The sequence below is a fragment of the Pseudomicrostroma glucosiphilum genome (assembly GCF_003144135.1).
Source record: "Pseudomicrostroma glucosiphilum strain MCA 4718 unplaced genomic scaffold BCV69scaffold_3, whole genome shotgun sequence".
NCBI classification, from domain to species: Eukaryota; Fungi; Basidiomycota; class Exobasidiomycetes; order Microstromatales; family Microstromataceae; genus Microstroma; species Microstroma glucosiphilum.
The window spans coordinates 1,202,320-1,215,534 of NW_020289915.1; the positions used below are offsets into that span (position 1 = coordinate 1,202,320).

The window sequence follows — 13,215 nt, forward strand, 5'->3', positions numbered from 1 at the left end:
TTTCAGTAGAAGAGGTCGTGCTAAGGCAGGTGGTGATTGGCTGCGCGAGGGGCAAAGTGACGGAAGTGGGGAAGTGAGTGTGCATCTCGCCTTGACCACCTCCATTGCCTCGGATACGGAAACCTCTACTGGCCCAGACGATTCTGCCCACCTCATTGCTCAATCGCAGACATTTGGGGGAAGGCCTAATATATTCGCCACAACTTCTGCGTCTCAATTTTGACAATGGCGCTCGCTGCCTCGTCTACCGCCGGCCAAGGTGCGTAGATCAGCTGTCACGGACAGCATATCATGAGTCGCCCTAGAATGCCCTCTGACATGACTACCTTCCTCCCTTGCTTCGTACGAACATCCCGCACAGTCGCCTATCCCCCCCTATACTCCTTCCCTCCATTCTTCACCCTTCAAGCAAATGCAACCACTCTTTCCATCCAACTAGCACAATGGACCTCTCTAGCGCTCAACTGGTGCGCCCATTACAGAGTCTTCTTCCTCGATGTAGACATAGCAATGGATGACGTCGGCTCGAGTGGAGCTACTGCGAAGCCGATACAGAGCTTGTGGTCGAATCCTGCGATCAGTAGGAGGCTGGATGCGGTGGGACGGAGGAGAGTGATAGAGACGATGATCGAGGAAGGTGAGTTGCTGCAGGGGTGGACACGCGAAGCAGGTAGGCCGTTCCCGCCTTGGCCCTGCTGACGTTTCCACACTCTCTCACCCATGACAGGCAAAGCAGCATGGGAACCGAAACCGCCGTCGAAGCCCAAGCCAGGCACACTACCGCCCAATCGAGCTCTGATCTACTGGCGTACGCCCGAGGAGTGGGGTCAGAAGATTCATCAATGGGTAAGTGATGGCATGAGTGGAGCACAGCCTGGGCGGGTAGAGCAAGGTACAGGCTACTGACACGGTCATATTATATTTGCGCTTTCCACCTCTACAGGTGATCAGTACTGGTCAGAATAGATCGATTATGACCTTCTTTGAGCTGACAGAGGGAGATTTAGTGGAGGATCAAGGTGAGTGGACGGGTGGCCGCTGCCGATCTCCACCTCCAAGACTGTGTCTGAGCAACCTTTACTCTCTTTTTGTGGGTGCACAGACTTCTACCAGCTACCTCCTGTGCTCCTACGGCGTGCCCTCGAGACCCTGGTGAAGCAGGGCAAGGCTCAGATCTTCGAAGGTACAGAGAGGGGGCAAGGTCTCGAGGGTGTGAAATTTGCCGCCTAGATGCGTGAGGTGTCGCAAATAGCATTGATACAATTCATACGATTATAGAGAGGTGGAGAAGGGTAGAGCTAGGAACACTTGTACTTTAGCCTCATATAGCATTCGGACCCTTTCGCTGCATCCTGTACCCTGTACCGCTTCGCTGTTGCCCGCGCTCGCTGCGCCCGGCTGAGTAGCTCTGTGTGTACCTCTGTGCCTATTCTGCCCTCTAGACTAGCAAAAGGAGACTGATCAACCGCCAGAAGAGCAAGATCACTCGTCAGCCAGTGCAGAGGGGCTCCACGGGCATAAGAAGTGCTCTTGTGGGCAGGCGGAATGGGCCAAGTGACCGGCTGGGCGAGATGCGCGGGCGAGGGGGCGGGGTTGAGCGGCCTCAAGCGCCTCTCCGTCCGCCACTTCCGGTACTCGGGGATCGAGTGCGGGGAAGACTGACGGAGAGGGAGAGCAATCGCCGAGGGGCGGGGGGATGCAGCAGGAGAAAGAGTTGAAGGCATTGGGACGACGAGGTATTCGTCAGCTGGGCAATCCAATTGATCCCTGATTCGCTTCTTCTGTCTAAAACTCTCCTTCTCCCACCCGCAAGCTCCTGGCCATACCCTTGTCTCTTCGCCACTTCGTCCTACGCACTACGTATCAGTAGAGATTGCCAATCGCCCCTCCGCCTCGCCTGTTCTACAGCTTCTTCTAGCTTGCCACTACCTCAACCTCCACACCCTCACACGCACACGAATACTCCGCAATGGCAAAGCAACTCAATGGAGCCGATGTGGCCAAGCACAACAAGAAGGATGACCTGTGGCTCATCGTACATGGAAAGGTGTACGATCTGACCGAGTTTGCCCCGAACCATCCCGGTGGAAGCTCGATTCTCCTCAAGTACGGTGGAAAGGACGCTACGTGAGTAGAGATGGCCAGATTCATTTCGGGAGTTCGCAGCCCACAGCTCTTGCTGACTTCTCAACGCCCCCTCGCCCTCCTTTACTTGACAGCGAGGAGTACGAGCCGATTCACCCCCCTGGAACCCTCGAGGAGAATCTCTCGGAAGACAAATGCCTCGGAGAGGTCCAGCCCGATACGGTCGAGAAGCTCGAGCAGAAGAACCCAGAGAAGGCTGTCCTACAGCCTGGCCAGATTCCACCTCTGTCGCAATGTCTGAACCTGTACGACTTTGAAGTGGTGGGCAAGCAAGTGCTCAAGCCCACTGCCTGGGCCTACTACTCTTCGGGAGCCGACGATGAAGTCACAATGCGAGAAAACAGCAACGTGTTTGGTAGGATCTGGTTCCGCCCTAGGATCCTGCGCAACGTCTCCAACATCAACTTTGCCACTACGATGCTCGGTATGAAGACGACGATGCCTATTTATATCACCGCCACTGCCCTCGGCAAGCTGGGACATCCGGATGGAGAAAAGAATCTGACCATTGCTGCCGGCAAGACTGGAATCATTCAGATGATCCCCACTCTCGCCTCTTGCTCATTTGACGAGATCGTTGATGCGCGCATCAACGATCAGCAGGTGCAGTTCTTCCAGCTCTACGTCAACTCCAACCGCGCCATTACCGAGAAGATCATCCGCAAGGCTGAGGACAGGGGCGTCAAGGGTCTCTTTGTCACAGTCGATGCTCCTCAGCTTGGTCGACGAGAAAAGGACATGCGGATGAAGTTTGACGACACGGGATCGCAAGTGCAGAATGAGGGCAAAGACGATGTTGATCGTTCACAGGGTGCGGCAAGAGCCATCAGCTCCTTCATCGACCCCAGCTTGAACTGGGAGGACCTGCAGTGGCTCCGCTCATGCACAAAGATGCCCATCTGTCTCAAGGGTGTGCAGACCTGGGAGGATGCAGTCCTCGCCGCCGAGGCCGGTCTCAACGGTATCGTCCTCTCCAACCACGGTGGTCGTCAGCTCGACTATGCCCGCGCTGGAATCGAGATCCTCGAAGAGGTCGTGACGGCGCTCAAGGCTCGCAACCTCTGGAAGCCCACTTTCGAAGTCTACATCGACGGCGGAGTTCGACGCGCTACGGACGTGCTCAAGGCAGTCGCCATGGGCGCAAAGGGAGTCGGTATCGGCCGACCCTTCCTCTACGCCTACTCGGCTTACGGACCTGATGGTGTTGTACATGCCATCAACCTTCTCAAGGCAGAGATGGAGATGGGTTTAAGATTGATCGGAGCTCCGACTTTAGCAGATCTTACCCCAGAGATGGTGGATACAAGGGCGTTGGGGTCGCATATCAATCCTGTCCCTGAGAGCCACGGCTCGCAGATCTACCAGAGGCTTGACACGGCCATTGGCATGCCCAACGAGCCCACCAACAAGCTCTAGAGGTTCTTCAAGACCTCCTGTGGTGCTACGCTGCATTGTGTAGTCCGTATGATGGTTGAATGAATGACAATAGTATGGCATCGAAGATGTACTTGTGCCGCCCGTCTCGCATCGCGGGGAGGCGACGCGCCTCCGTTCCGTCTTTCTATTTCCTGCCGCCACCGCTGCCGCCACTTGACAGGTCTGGATTTAGTGAAACATAATATCACCCATACTCATCGGAGTGCTTGTTTGAAACAGTGTGAGATTTTTGACTGAGGTGAATGCCAGAAGGTTGAGCCAGGCCAAGCGCTGAGCGAGGTTGGGGGTATAAGAAAATCCACCTGTCTCTGAGAATCTTGGCCCAGCGAGTCTGCGTCTGTGTGCGACTCCACCTGCACTTCCGTCCGTCCGCCCGTCCGTCCGTCCCAATTTTTGAACTGAGCTTTGCGAGATTTTTTGGCGTCTATCGAGATGCAAGCATTGCAGTGACGCTAGCTAAGTCAAAGGCAAGGTCAAGATAGCCAGCACACAAGCCTGCAGAGAGAGAGGGATGATTAGGGCCACTGTGGCTGCAGGTGGACGAGGGCAGCTGGTTACCATGACTCGTTTGACCTTGCGGCTGGAGATGGGCCTGGGTGCGACGATGGAGCAGCATATAGTCACCTCGTCCTCGCTGCCGCCGGCGCTGCGAGCTAGGCAAGGCAACAACAGATGCAGTAGAGGCCAAATACGCACCCAAGGGGCTCTTCTACGGCGATGTCTTCCCGCGACTGCTTTTGGGAGCTTCCAGCAAACGCAAAAGTTCTCCGCCTCTGCCACTGTAGGGCGCTCGAAGCAGCGCCAAAGCGGCGAGACACAAGGCGACAAAGTCACCATCTCTCCTGCTCTCCTCTTGCACCTGCAGGCCCGACTTGAGAAGTGGCATCTTTCCTCCTCTGGTAGATCCTCACGCACTTCCCGCGGTTACGACATGAGCGCCGAGGAGAGGCAGGAGCACCTCGATCTGGCTCAGATGGAGCTGAAGTGGATGATGGACCAAGTCTATGCCTCTGTCTCTGCCACTGCCTCTACCTCTACCAGTCAGGGTCAGATCAGGAGCCAAGAAGACGAGTTGAGTTTGCGAAGAGCGCTTGGAGGTCACTTGAAGGACATGGTGCGACGTAGAGTCGTCGATCACGAGCCATTGGCCTACATACTTGGTTAGTGCCTTGTCATCCAATGTGGAGAGGGAGCGCTCCGAGTGCGATCCTTATGCTGACTTGAGTTTTGGCTCGTACCTTTCGACCTGTTGTGCACAGGCAACCAGCCCTTTGGCTCCCTAGACCTCGTCACGCGTCCTCCCACGCTCATCCCGCGATCAGAGACAGAGGACTGGACCTCTCGGCTCATCGGCGAGATCCAATCGGCCCTGTCCCTCCAGAGCCATGCCGATGAAGACTGTGTTCCTTCCCAGCGTCCGCTACGCATCCTTGACCTCTGCACAGGCACAGGTTGTATTGGCCTCTACCTCGCAGCCACCCTCCAAGACGAGGCGCAACTTACCTGCGCTGACGTGGCAGAGGAGGCGCTCCAGCTCGTCAGGGAAAACCTCCTACGGAATAATATTGTGGAGCAGTCCGCGCACGACGAGACGAGCGCAGGAGTGAGACTCGCAAGGGTGGATCTCTTCTCGCCTCGATCGCAACTTGCTCGGGATCTTTTGGAGGAGCGAGACAAGAGCGGCAGCGGGACTGGGTATGACATTCTAGTGTGCAACCCACCGTACATCCCGCGCGCAGAGTACGAGGCGCTGCAGCCCAGCGTACGGCTATGGGAGGATCAGAGGGCGCTCTTGGGGGAGTACGATGGGTCAAGCGACAAGCGAGTCCGAGGAAAGAAGGGAGTGAAAGCAGGACAGGAGCATGGACGGGAGGACGGACTGACCTTCTACCGGCGCTTGGCAGACGTGCTGGATATGCTGCTCCATGCGCCTTCTACTCCCGCCCATCCGACACCCCTTACAGGGCCCGACCACAAGGGAGAGGATGTACACTCATCTCGACTGCCCGTCCTTGCCCTCGAGGTGGGCAAAGGCCAAGCGGCTGCTGTAGAGGAAATCTTCCGTGCTAGCATCAGTGGTCAGCGGATGGACTTTGAGAGGTGGGAGGACCCCTGGGGCGTGGAGCGGGCTGTGGTGGGGTACTGGCGCTTAGAGTGAGGCCGACAGTCACAGACCAGAATCAGACAAAGCACATCGATTGATACCATGACATTTGCAATACACTGGCAGACTCTTCAGCTGTCTACATAATACCAAGTCTCCCACGCAACTTTGCACCCTCCTGCGCTGATGACTCTGCAGTGTAGGCCTACTCGCTCCGTACTTACGACACGGGTCGGTTGGCGGGGAAGAGGAGCACTTCCTTGATGGTGTGACTGTCGGTGAGGAACATGACCAGCCTGTCCAGTCCAATACCCCATCCAGCAGTAGGTGGCAGTCCATGCTCGAGAGCATTGACAAAGACTTCATCGATGCCCTGCGCCTCGTCGTCTCCGGCATTCTTTTGCCTAGTCTGCTCCTCGAATCGGTCTCGCTGGTCAAAGGGATCGTTGAGCTCAGTGTAGGCATTGCAGATCTCCTTGGTTGCGACGAATGCCTCGAAGCGCTCGCACAGACCGGGAATGTCACGGTGCCTCTTGGCGAGGGGAGACATGACCTGGGGGTGTCCAACGATGAACGAGGGGTTGATGCACTGGTTCTCGATAAACTCTCCCACGAGCTTGTCGATGAGCCTAGCAGAGGTTCGGGGGGCCGAGCAGTCAACATTGTGCTTCGCGCAGAGGTCGCTGAGGAACTTCGTCGACTCTTCAGTCTGCAAAGTGTCGGCTGGCGGGAAGGTGACGCCGAGCTGCGACTCGAGCTCCTTGATCATGTCGAACCTCTTCCAAGGAGTGGAAAAGTCCATGACAAACTCCCTTCCGCCCTCGACGTTCTTGCCGTCTGGGTGGTAGGTGACCTTGTAGCCGCCCGTGACTGCCTTGACCAGACCGGAGATCATGCTCTCGGTAATGTCCATCAGGTCGTACATGTCTGCGTAAGCCATGTAGAACTCGCAGATGGAGAACTCGGGGTTGTGCGTCTGGTCGATGGCCTCGTTCCTGAATACCCTTCCAATCTCATACACACGGTCCAAGCCTCCCACGACACACTCCTTGAGGAAGAGCTCGGGCGCGACTCGCATGAACATGTCCATCTTGAGGTCATTGTGGTGGGTGATGAATGGCTTGGCAGTAGCTCCTCCTGCAATCATGTTCAGAATGGGCGTCTCTACTTCGAGGAAACCGAGGTTGTCCAGGAAACGGCGAATGTAATTGACAATCTTGGCTCGCTTGACAAAGACGTCTCGGACATTCTCGTTGATGATCAGGTCGAGGTACCTCTTTCGGTAACGAGTCTCGTGGTCTACCAGACCGCCATCACTGGCCTTTGGCAGCATGTGGAGATTGGGCGAGAGCAGCTTGATGGAAGATGGGAAGATGGAGAGCTCTCCCTTCTTCGTCTTGCCTGGCACTCCCTCTACACCGACGATGTCACCTCTCCTCAGCAAATCATGGACTGCCATGAAGTCTCCATCTGTGTGGTCCTGCAATTGGGCAGTGATCTGGATCTTGACACCCTCTCCGTGCAAATCGTAGAACCTCAGCTTGGAACCAGATGATCGCATGTTGTGGATCCTACCGGCTACCGACACCTTCTCCCCCTCGAGGTGCTGACCAGCCTCGACGCGCGATTGATACCGCTCGATGAAGTCTGTCAAGCTCAACGAGACATGGAACTTGTGTGGGTAGGGGTCGGGGTTGCGAGACTGACGCAGGGCTTGGATGGTCTTGACCCTTCGCTCGTGGTATTGGTTGGGCTCCAGTTCCTCCTCGCCGGCAGCTGCTGGCTTAGATCCAGCCGGGGGAGGAGGGGCTGAAGCGGCCTTGGCAGCCTTCTGGGCTTCCTTCTCTCGCTGCTTCTGACGACGCTTGAGCTCGCTGGAGGTGGGATTGGTAGTCAAGGCGAGGTTCAGCTTGTCGCTCAAGATCTAGCCTGATGGTATGTGCCAGGCATCTCACCTCTTGCTGACCATTTCTCCGGTCACCTCATCCTTGAGCAGGTTAGCGAGAGGAGCTGCAGCGGGGTCGGCAGCAACAGGTACGTCTGCCATTGCTCTGGAGGAATGAAAGGTGCGAAGGGATACTGGTGTGAAGTGTCGCGGGAGCGGACAAGGGCGCGGCGATGCGATTTGGATACGAAGGGATGAGAAGGTCGTCGATCTGGCAAGGAGTTGTAGGGCTCCTCTCATCAATCGGTGATGCGGGGCAAGAGGTGATGGTATGCAGAGGGGAGCGTGAGGATAGGAAGGAGTCGCCCCGGCAGAGAATAAATTTCAGAGACCGCAGAGGGGAGCGACTGCCCCGCCTCCGCCTGCCTCGCCCCGCGTAGATATGGTCAGACGAGCGCCCTTGATACCATGGTCAAAGAGCTGAGATATTATTACCTTGTGATTCGTGATGCTATGAGGAGCTCAGACACAACCTCCTGGTTGCATTTGCACAGCTCCGCGGCTGGACGGGCCGCTGCTGCCGTAGTTGCTGTGCCCTGACACGCTCAGTCGACGGCAGCGACTGAGCAGGAACACATACGTGGTCATTGCTCACCGGTCATGCTCGGCGAGGTCGTTGGTATGGATTCTTTGTTGCGCTTCTCATACTGAATCATGCACAATGTACCCGGACCATCGATATCACGACCCCATCGCAGCCTCCTGAGGTGTAAAGAGGAGTGCTTGCCCGTCTTGGTCTTGGCTTGGGCGGCGGCCTCTGCTCTCCACTCCCGCGGCTCAGCTTTATTTCGATCCGACGCTTCCGTTCGGTCATACGGAGCACCTACCCACCCTGCACCCGATATACATACAGTCTTGCACACTCACGACACTACTTTGAACCCACCAGTGCAGCTAAGCAGCTCCTCACTTCCTATCCACTCGTACAATGGTCTAGACGCATACACCATCTGACGCATCATCAAGTCCTTACACCCGGTCTCTCTGACCATGCTCACCTTCTAGGAGCAGCAATGAAGCAAGCTCGAGTCTACATCCCAGTCTAAAGCTGTCAGCAGATCCTGGACTATCCCTCTGTTCTCAGCTCGTGATGTCACAAGAGACCAATATCGGCGGCAGCCATGCCTCCATCACCCTGACTGAACCACTGCGCCGCGGTGGGCTCAGCAGTGGCTCGGGAGGCAGCGGCAAAGCCAGCGAAAGCGGCAGCAACCGGTCCGGTAGGGCTCACAGAGGCAAAGAACCTCGAGACCAACGCAAAAGAGATGACGGAGCTGTACGGTCTGTCCGCCACACCCCGGGATGGGGAGGAGGGGCAGCAAAGCAAGACATCCCTCACCCCCTATCGCAGCAGCCACGTACAGGCAGCCCTAGCCAATCGGTGTCGCTCATGAAGAGAGGCAAAGCAAGTGATGCAAGTCCCTCAGAGCCGCAAGCTAGCGCAAACGAACTGTCACATATCCCGTCGCAGCAGCATGAGCTGGATTTGCCCAACGTGCAGTCTCGCCCAAGCGGAATCCCTGGTACTATCCAGTCGAAGCAGCACGCCAAATCTGCCAATGACAGTGCCATACGAGATGACCCGAATTCGACGACGGGGAGATCTGGAGGCCTCATTCAATTGCCACTTGGAACCGAGACTAGGACTGAAGAGCAGACGAGTACTCGAAGCAACAAGGCACGCCCGCCTCACGGCAAGAGCTCGCATCCTCAAGGAGGGGGTCACAAAAGTCATCCCAGGACTGGAAGCGGGAGACGGCAAGACTCGCTTCGGCACGAACATTTTGATCGAGGTAACGAGTCTCGGATGGTCTCGGCAGAAGGTAGTCAGCCTGGCGGTCAGCAGCAATTGTTCGACCCAAAGCGTCATAATGCAGTCTCTTTCTCTCGGAGCATTGGCACCGTCAGCTCGGACGCTCGGTCCTCCGCAGCTGGAAGCTCTATCACCACAGCTCCGACCTCAGCTACATCTGCTACGTCATACGACAGTCGAGACAGGAGAAAGAAAGGTGACGTTACGGTCCGCAAAGACGACAGCAGAAAGTCATCTCCAGATGCCAATGGCTACGTCGTCGAGCTTAAACGCATCTACCGAGATATCAATACACTTGAGGCTAAGCTCAAGGAAGAGCATAGCAAAGCTGCTCAAGCCAGAGCCGAAGAGTCTGCACAGACAGCCAGTCGTACGCATGCTCTGGGCCGCCTTCCGGACGGCAAATTCGATCATGGCTACTGGTTGTCGTTAAACGAGCAGTCTCAAAAGCTCATTGGTCTGTACGAAGTCTTCCTTGACCGCGCTTTGCGGCCAGGTCTGCCCGCCTCATTGGGCTCACTTCCCCAAGATTACGACATACCTCTCAGACTGTGGAAGAATGGGGTGCACCTCTTCCTGGAGCACCTCCGCCTCGATCTACCCGACTTGAGTGGTCGCAATGGCGCTCCTGCTAGGAGTCAAGGAGACGTCAGCTTCCAGGCTGCAATTTTGGAGCTCATGGTGGATTTCATACAGTTCGCATACAGCTTCTACACTAATGTTCTGGAGGCCGAGCATCTTCGGCCCTTCAAAACGGTTTGGCTGGAGAATCTTGGCGACTTGGCACGTTGGCGTATGGGAGTAGCTGATCTTCACGCTGCCTCCTCGACGGCATCAAAAAGCATCGACGAGTCCAACCTCGCCAAAGAGGGCTTCGACGTTGCGCGTAAGGATGTCGGTCTACCCGGGCCGTTGCCGCTTGATGACACTCCCAGGGACGAAGACCATCCTGACCGCGCCTCGATTGGAGAAGCCGCACTGGACGATTGGGACTTTGATGAAAAGGAAGTCTGGCGCACGACTGCCGTCGACTGGTACACTCAAGGACTTGCGGAGATGCCAGGGCTGGGCAAGCTCCATCACAGCATCGCGCTCTTGCATCGCACCGACGAGCTCAGGTGCTTTTATCATCTTTGCAAGGCCCTGACGGCTTCACAGCCCTACCTTGCAGCCAGGGAGACCGTTGCAACCATCGCCTTGTTCGGCCCCGAGCAGCAGAAACGTCGTACTCGGCCCGATGCAGGCTACATCGACTTGCTCCTACATCTTCAGGGCATGCTCTTCGCTCGCGTCGAGCTTGATCAATTCGAGTCAGTGTATGACAGGCTCATTGGGAGACTCGAAGCGCGAATGCAGTCAACGGAAGAAGCGCCAATTGATGAGCCGACCTGGATGATGGTGGCAAGTATCAACATCGCTGCGCTCATGCAGTATGGAGCAGAGGATGCATTGCTCGCACTGATGTCGAAGGGCACACAGAACGAGGTTGCAAAAGGGGAAGGCGAAGGCGAGGGTGCAGAGCTAGCTGTCGGCAACTCAACATCTAAGCCTGCTGTCAGCACCCAATTTCCTGTGCTGTCGTCCGAGCTTCTTCAGAGTATCGAGGACGACCAGCCTCCAGTAGCTCTTCAACGTGCTGCGACACTTGCTTTTGGAATTCTACAACACGTCATGTCCCAAAAGGGGAAACCTCTTACAACTGCTGGGCCTTACGTGACCATGCTCTTCACGTTCCTGTTTCGCCTGGCTAAGCAGGCTCCTACAGTCCCTGCTACCATAAAGCCTACGCCATCGTGCTTCATCAGCCGTTTCCTTCCTTGGCGAGACTTTGCGAGCTACGCCTTGCCATCTACGTTTGTGTCCAGCTCTGCTGCTTACCTGCAGAAGATCAGCAGCGTCAGTCCATTGCCAGAGGACTGGTGCCTACGCGGTCTCTCTTGGGCAGGCCGGAAAGTATTTGAAAGAGACTATTGGAAGCCGTCCAAGAAGCGCATTGCGCAGGCAGGCTCTCCTTCTCGAAACGATACTCCCACCTTTGGCTCTGAATTCGAAGTGCTCAAGCAAAACATCGATGGAGAGCAATTCGAAGATAATCTGCCTCAAGGGACATCCGCTACTGGCGCCGACTATGCCCCTGCAGACGTGGCTCAGCTGCGTAGTGGCAGGGTTGCTCTGACTCTGATTGCCATTGCTCAGCATATGCCAGGATTCGACATGGTTGAAAAGGACGGGGAGACGACGTTCGAAGTACGTGCTCCCCTATCCGAGGCCATTGAGAAGTGGTCCCGCAAAGAGGAGGAGAGTCATGGTGTATCTGACTTGACTCAGGTCCAGCAGCCCCTTGATGAGGCCGATGGAGATCGACAGAGCGCCACGCACGTCGATTTGGATACAGACACAGATGGGGATGAAGACGATTGGGGGATGAGCGAGCTCATTGCCGAAGAGACGGATTCCGTCGAGGTAAAGGAGCTCAAAGCGCGACGGCTGCAACTGCTGAATATGCTCGATGCTGCTCAGCCACGTAGGCCACAGCGGACAGAGGAGATTCACTCTCAGAAAGCCAAAAAGCCTAGCGGTGAGACTCGACGAGAGCTCTCACCGGCCTGCAAGTCTGTCCCAGGCTACACGATTCTCCTCTTGGACACGAACATCCTCCTAGCGAGCGATGACTACCTGCGCCATCTAGTCGAGTGCAGGAAATGGACAGTCGTGGTTCCCTTGGCCGTCATTACTGAGCTGGATGGGCTAAAGAAGAATAAGCCGCCGCTGGGAGAGGAGGCAGCCAAAGTGTTGAGCTATCTGGAGAAGTCGATCAAGCCATTGGGCAAATGGCTGAAAATCCAGACGAGCAAGGGAAGCTACCTCAATGACTTGAGCTTCCGCAGCGAAGACATTGATTTTGCGGGCAGCAGCGACAGCGGCAGAAGTGCCGGTGCGGGAGGGGAGAGAAAGACGAAGGCTACGAACAGCCAACAAGGCTCTCCGCAACTCAGCACCCGCCTCCTGCCTCCAACCTCCTCCACCTCGCCCACCATTGCACAAGGCGAGGTGGTTCCTCTTGCACGCTCCCTCGATGACATCATCCTGCGATCCTTCCAATGGCAGTCTACGCACTTTATCGATCGTCTCTCTCTACTCAGCTCTAGTCACGAGGAAGCAGCGCTTGTACGCGCCGAGAAGATCAAGAGTGATACGCCCAAAGTGGTACTGGTGACTATGGATCGAGGGATGAGATTGAGGGTCAAGGCTGCAGGTGGGGTTGCGGCGGGAAGAGGGGAGTTTGTGCATTTGTTGAGGATATCCGGGTGGAAGGAGGAGGGCAGGTAGACTGAGTGCAGAGGAGGAGCAGCACAGGGGTGGCACTGTTGCCCGCTCTCCCAATTCGTTACTGACCTGTCGGGTATGTGCGGGATATCGACTGCGATCCCGTAAGGCCAAGGCAGAGCAGCGAGTGCGTTCTCTTCATCCAGCCTCTGTGCTGTGTGTACAAGTAATGATAATGTTTCCTTCTCCACAAACCCGCTCGCTCGCTCGCTCACTCACACACTACGCGTGCCACGTGACACTCTACCTGTCAATCCGTTCTGCCGGTTGCCTCCTCGAATGCTGCGGACGCAGGGCTTCACACTTGCGCCGCTGCGGAAGGGCGTTGGGCGTCTGGTTGCTCTGGCGAATACAGAGAGGGGTATTAAACGTGGCTGTAGACTGGCGTAAAGCGCTTGCGACTTCGTGAGATTCTAGGCGTCAGGGGCGCCAGGGCGGCAGGGC

At 56.3% G+C, this 13,215-nt stretch overlaps 5 protein-coding genes across 5 annotated transcripts; 4 read left to right on the top strand and 1 right to left on the bottom strand.

Annotated features, from left to right (window-relative positions):
- The first annotated feature begins 98 nt into the window (after positions 1-98).
- On the top strand, positions 99-1,406 carry BCV69DRAFT_281519 (ESCRT-II complex, vps25 subunit). Its single transcript, XM_025492017.1, has 5 exons — positions 99-259; positions 362-637; positions 728-846; positions 944-1,019; positions 1,103-1,406. Exons 1-5 carry the CDS (start codon positions 226-228, stop codon positions 1,228-1,230), a joined length of 633 nt encoding a protein of 210 aa, XP_025349700.1. The 5' UTR covers positions 99-225; the 3' UTR covers positions 1,231-1,406.
- A 404-nt stretch (positions 1,407-1,810) lies between these two features.
- BCV69DRAFT_267977 (putative CYB2-L-lactate dehydrogenase) lies at positions 1,811-3,743 on the top strand. Its single transcript, XM_025490849.1, has 2 exons — positions 1,811-2,127; positions 2,220-3,743. The coding sequence occupies exons 1-2, from the start codon at positions 1,970-1,972 to the stop codon at positions 3,559-3,561; spliced, it is 1,500 nt and encodes a 499-aa protein (XP_025349701.1). The 5' UTR covers positions 1,811-1,969; the 3' UTR covers positions 3,562-3,743.
- Positions 3,744-3,888: 145 nt separating this feature from the next.
- BCV69DRAFT_147000 (hypothetical protein) lies at positions 3,889-4,896 on the top strand. Its single transcript, XM_025489332.1, has one exon. It carries the CDS (start codon positions 4,094-4,096, stop codon positions 4,745-4,747), a length of 654 nt encoding a protein of 217 aa, XP_025349702.1. The 5' UTR covers positions 3,889-4,093; the 3' UTR covers positions 4,748-4,896.
- Positions 4,897-5,373: 477 nt separating this feature from the next.
- Positions 5,374-7,733, bottom strand: BCV69DRAFT_292962 (lysyl-tRNA synthetase; the record flags this gene model as incomplete). The annotated part of the gene is made up of 3 exons (XM_025493821.1): positions 5,374-5,648; positions 5,911-7,610; positions 7,653-7,733. The coding sequence occupies 3 exons, from the start codon at positions 7,731-7,733 to the stop codon at positions 5,576-5,578; spliced, it is 1,854 nt and encodes a 617-aa protein (XP_025349703.1). The 3' UTR covers positions 5,374-5,575.
- Positions 7,734-8,583: 850 nt separating this feature from the next.
- Positions 8,584-12,803, top strand: BCV69DRAFT_146975 (hypothetical protein). Its single transcript, XM_025489331.1, has one exon. It carries the CDS (start codon positions 8,722-8,724, stop codon positions 12,772-12,774), a length of 4,053 nt encoding a protein of 1,350 aa, XP_025349704.1. The 5' UTR covers positions 8,584-8,721; the 3' UTR covers positions 12,775-12,803.
- Positions 12,804-13,215: the final 412 nt, after the last annotated feature.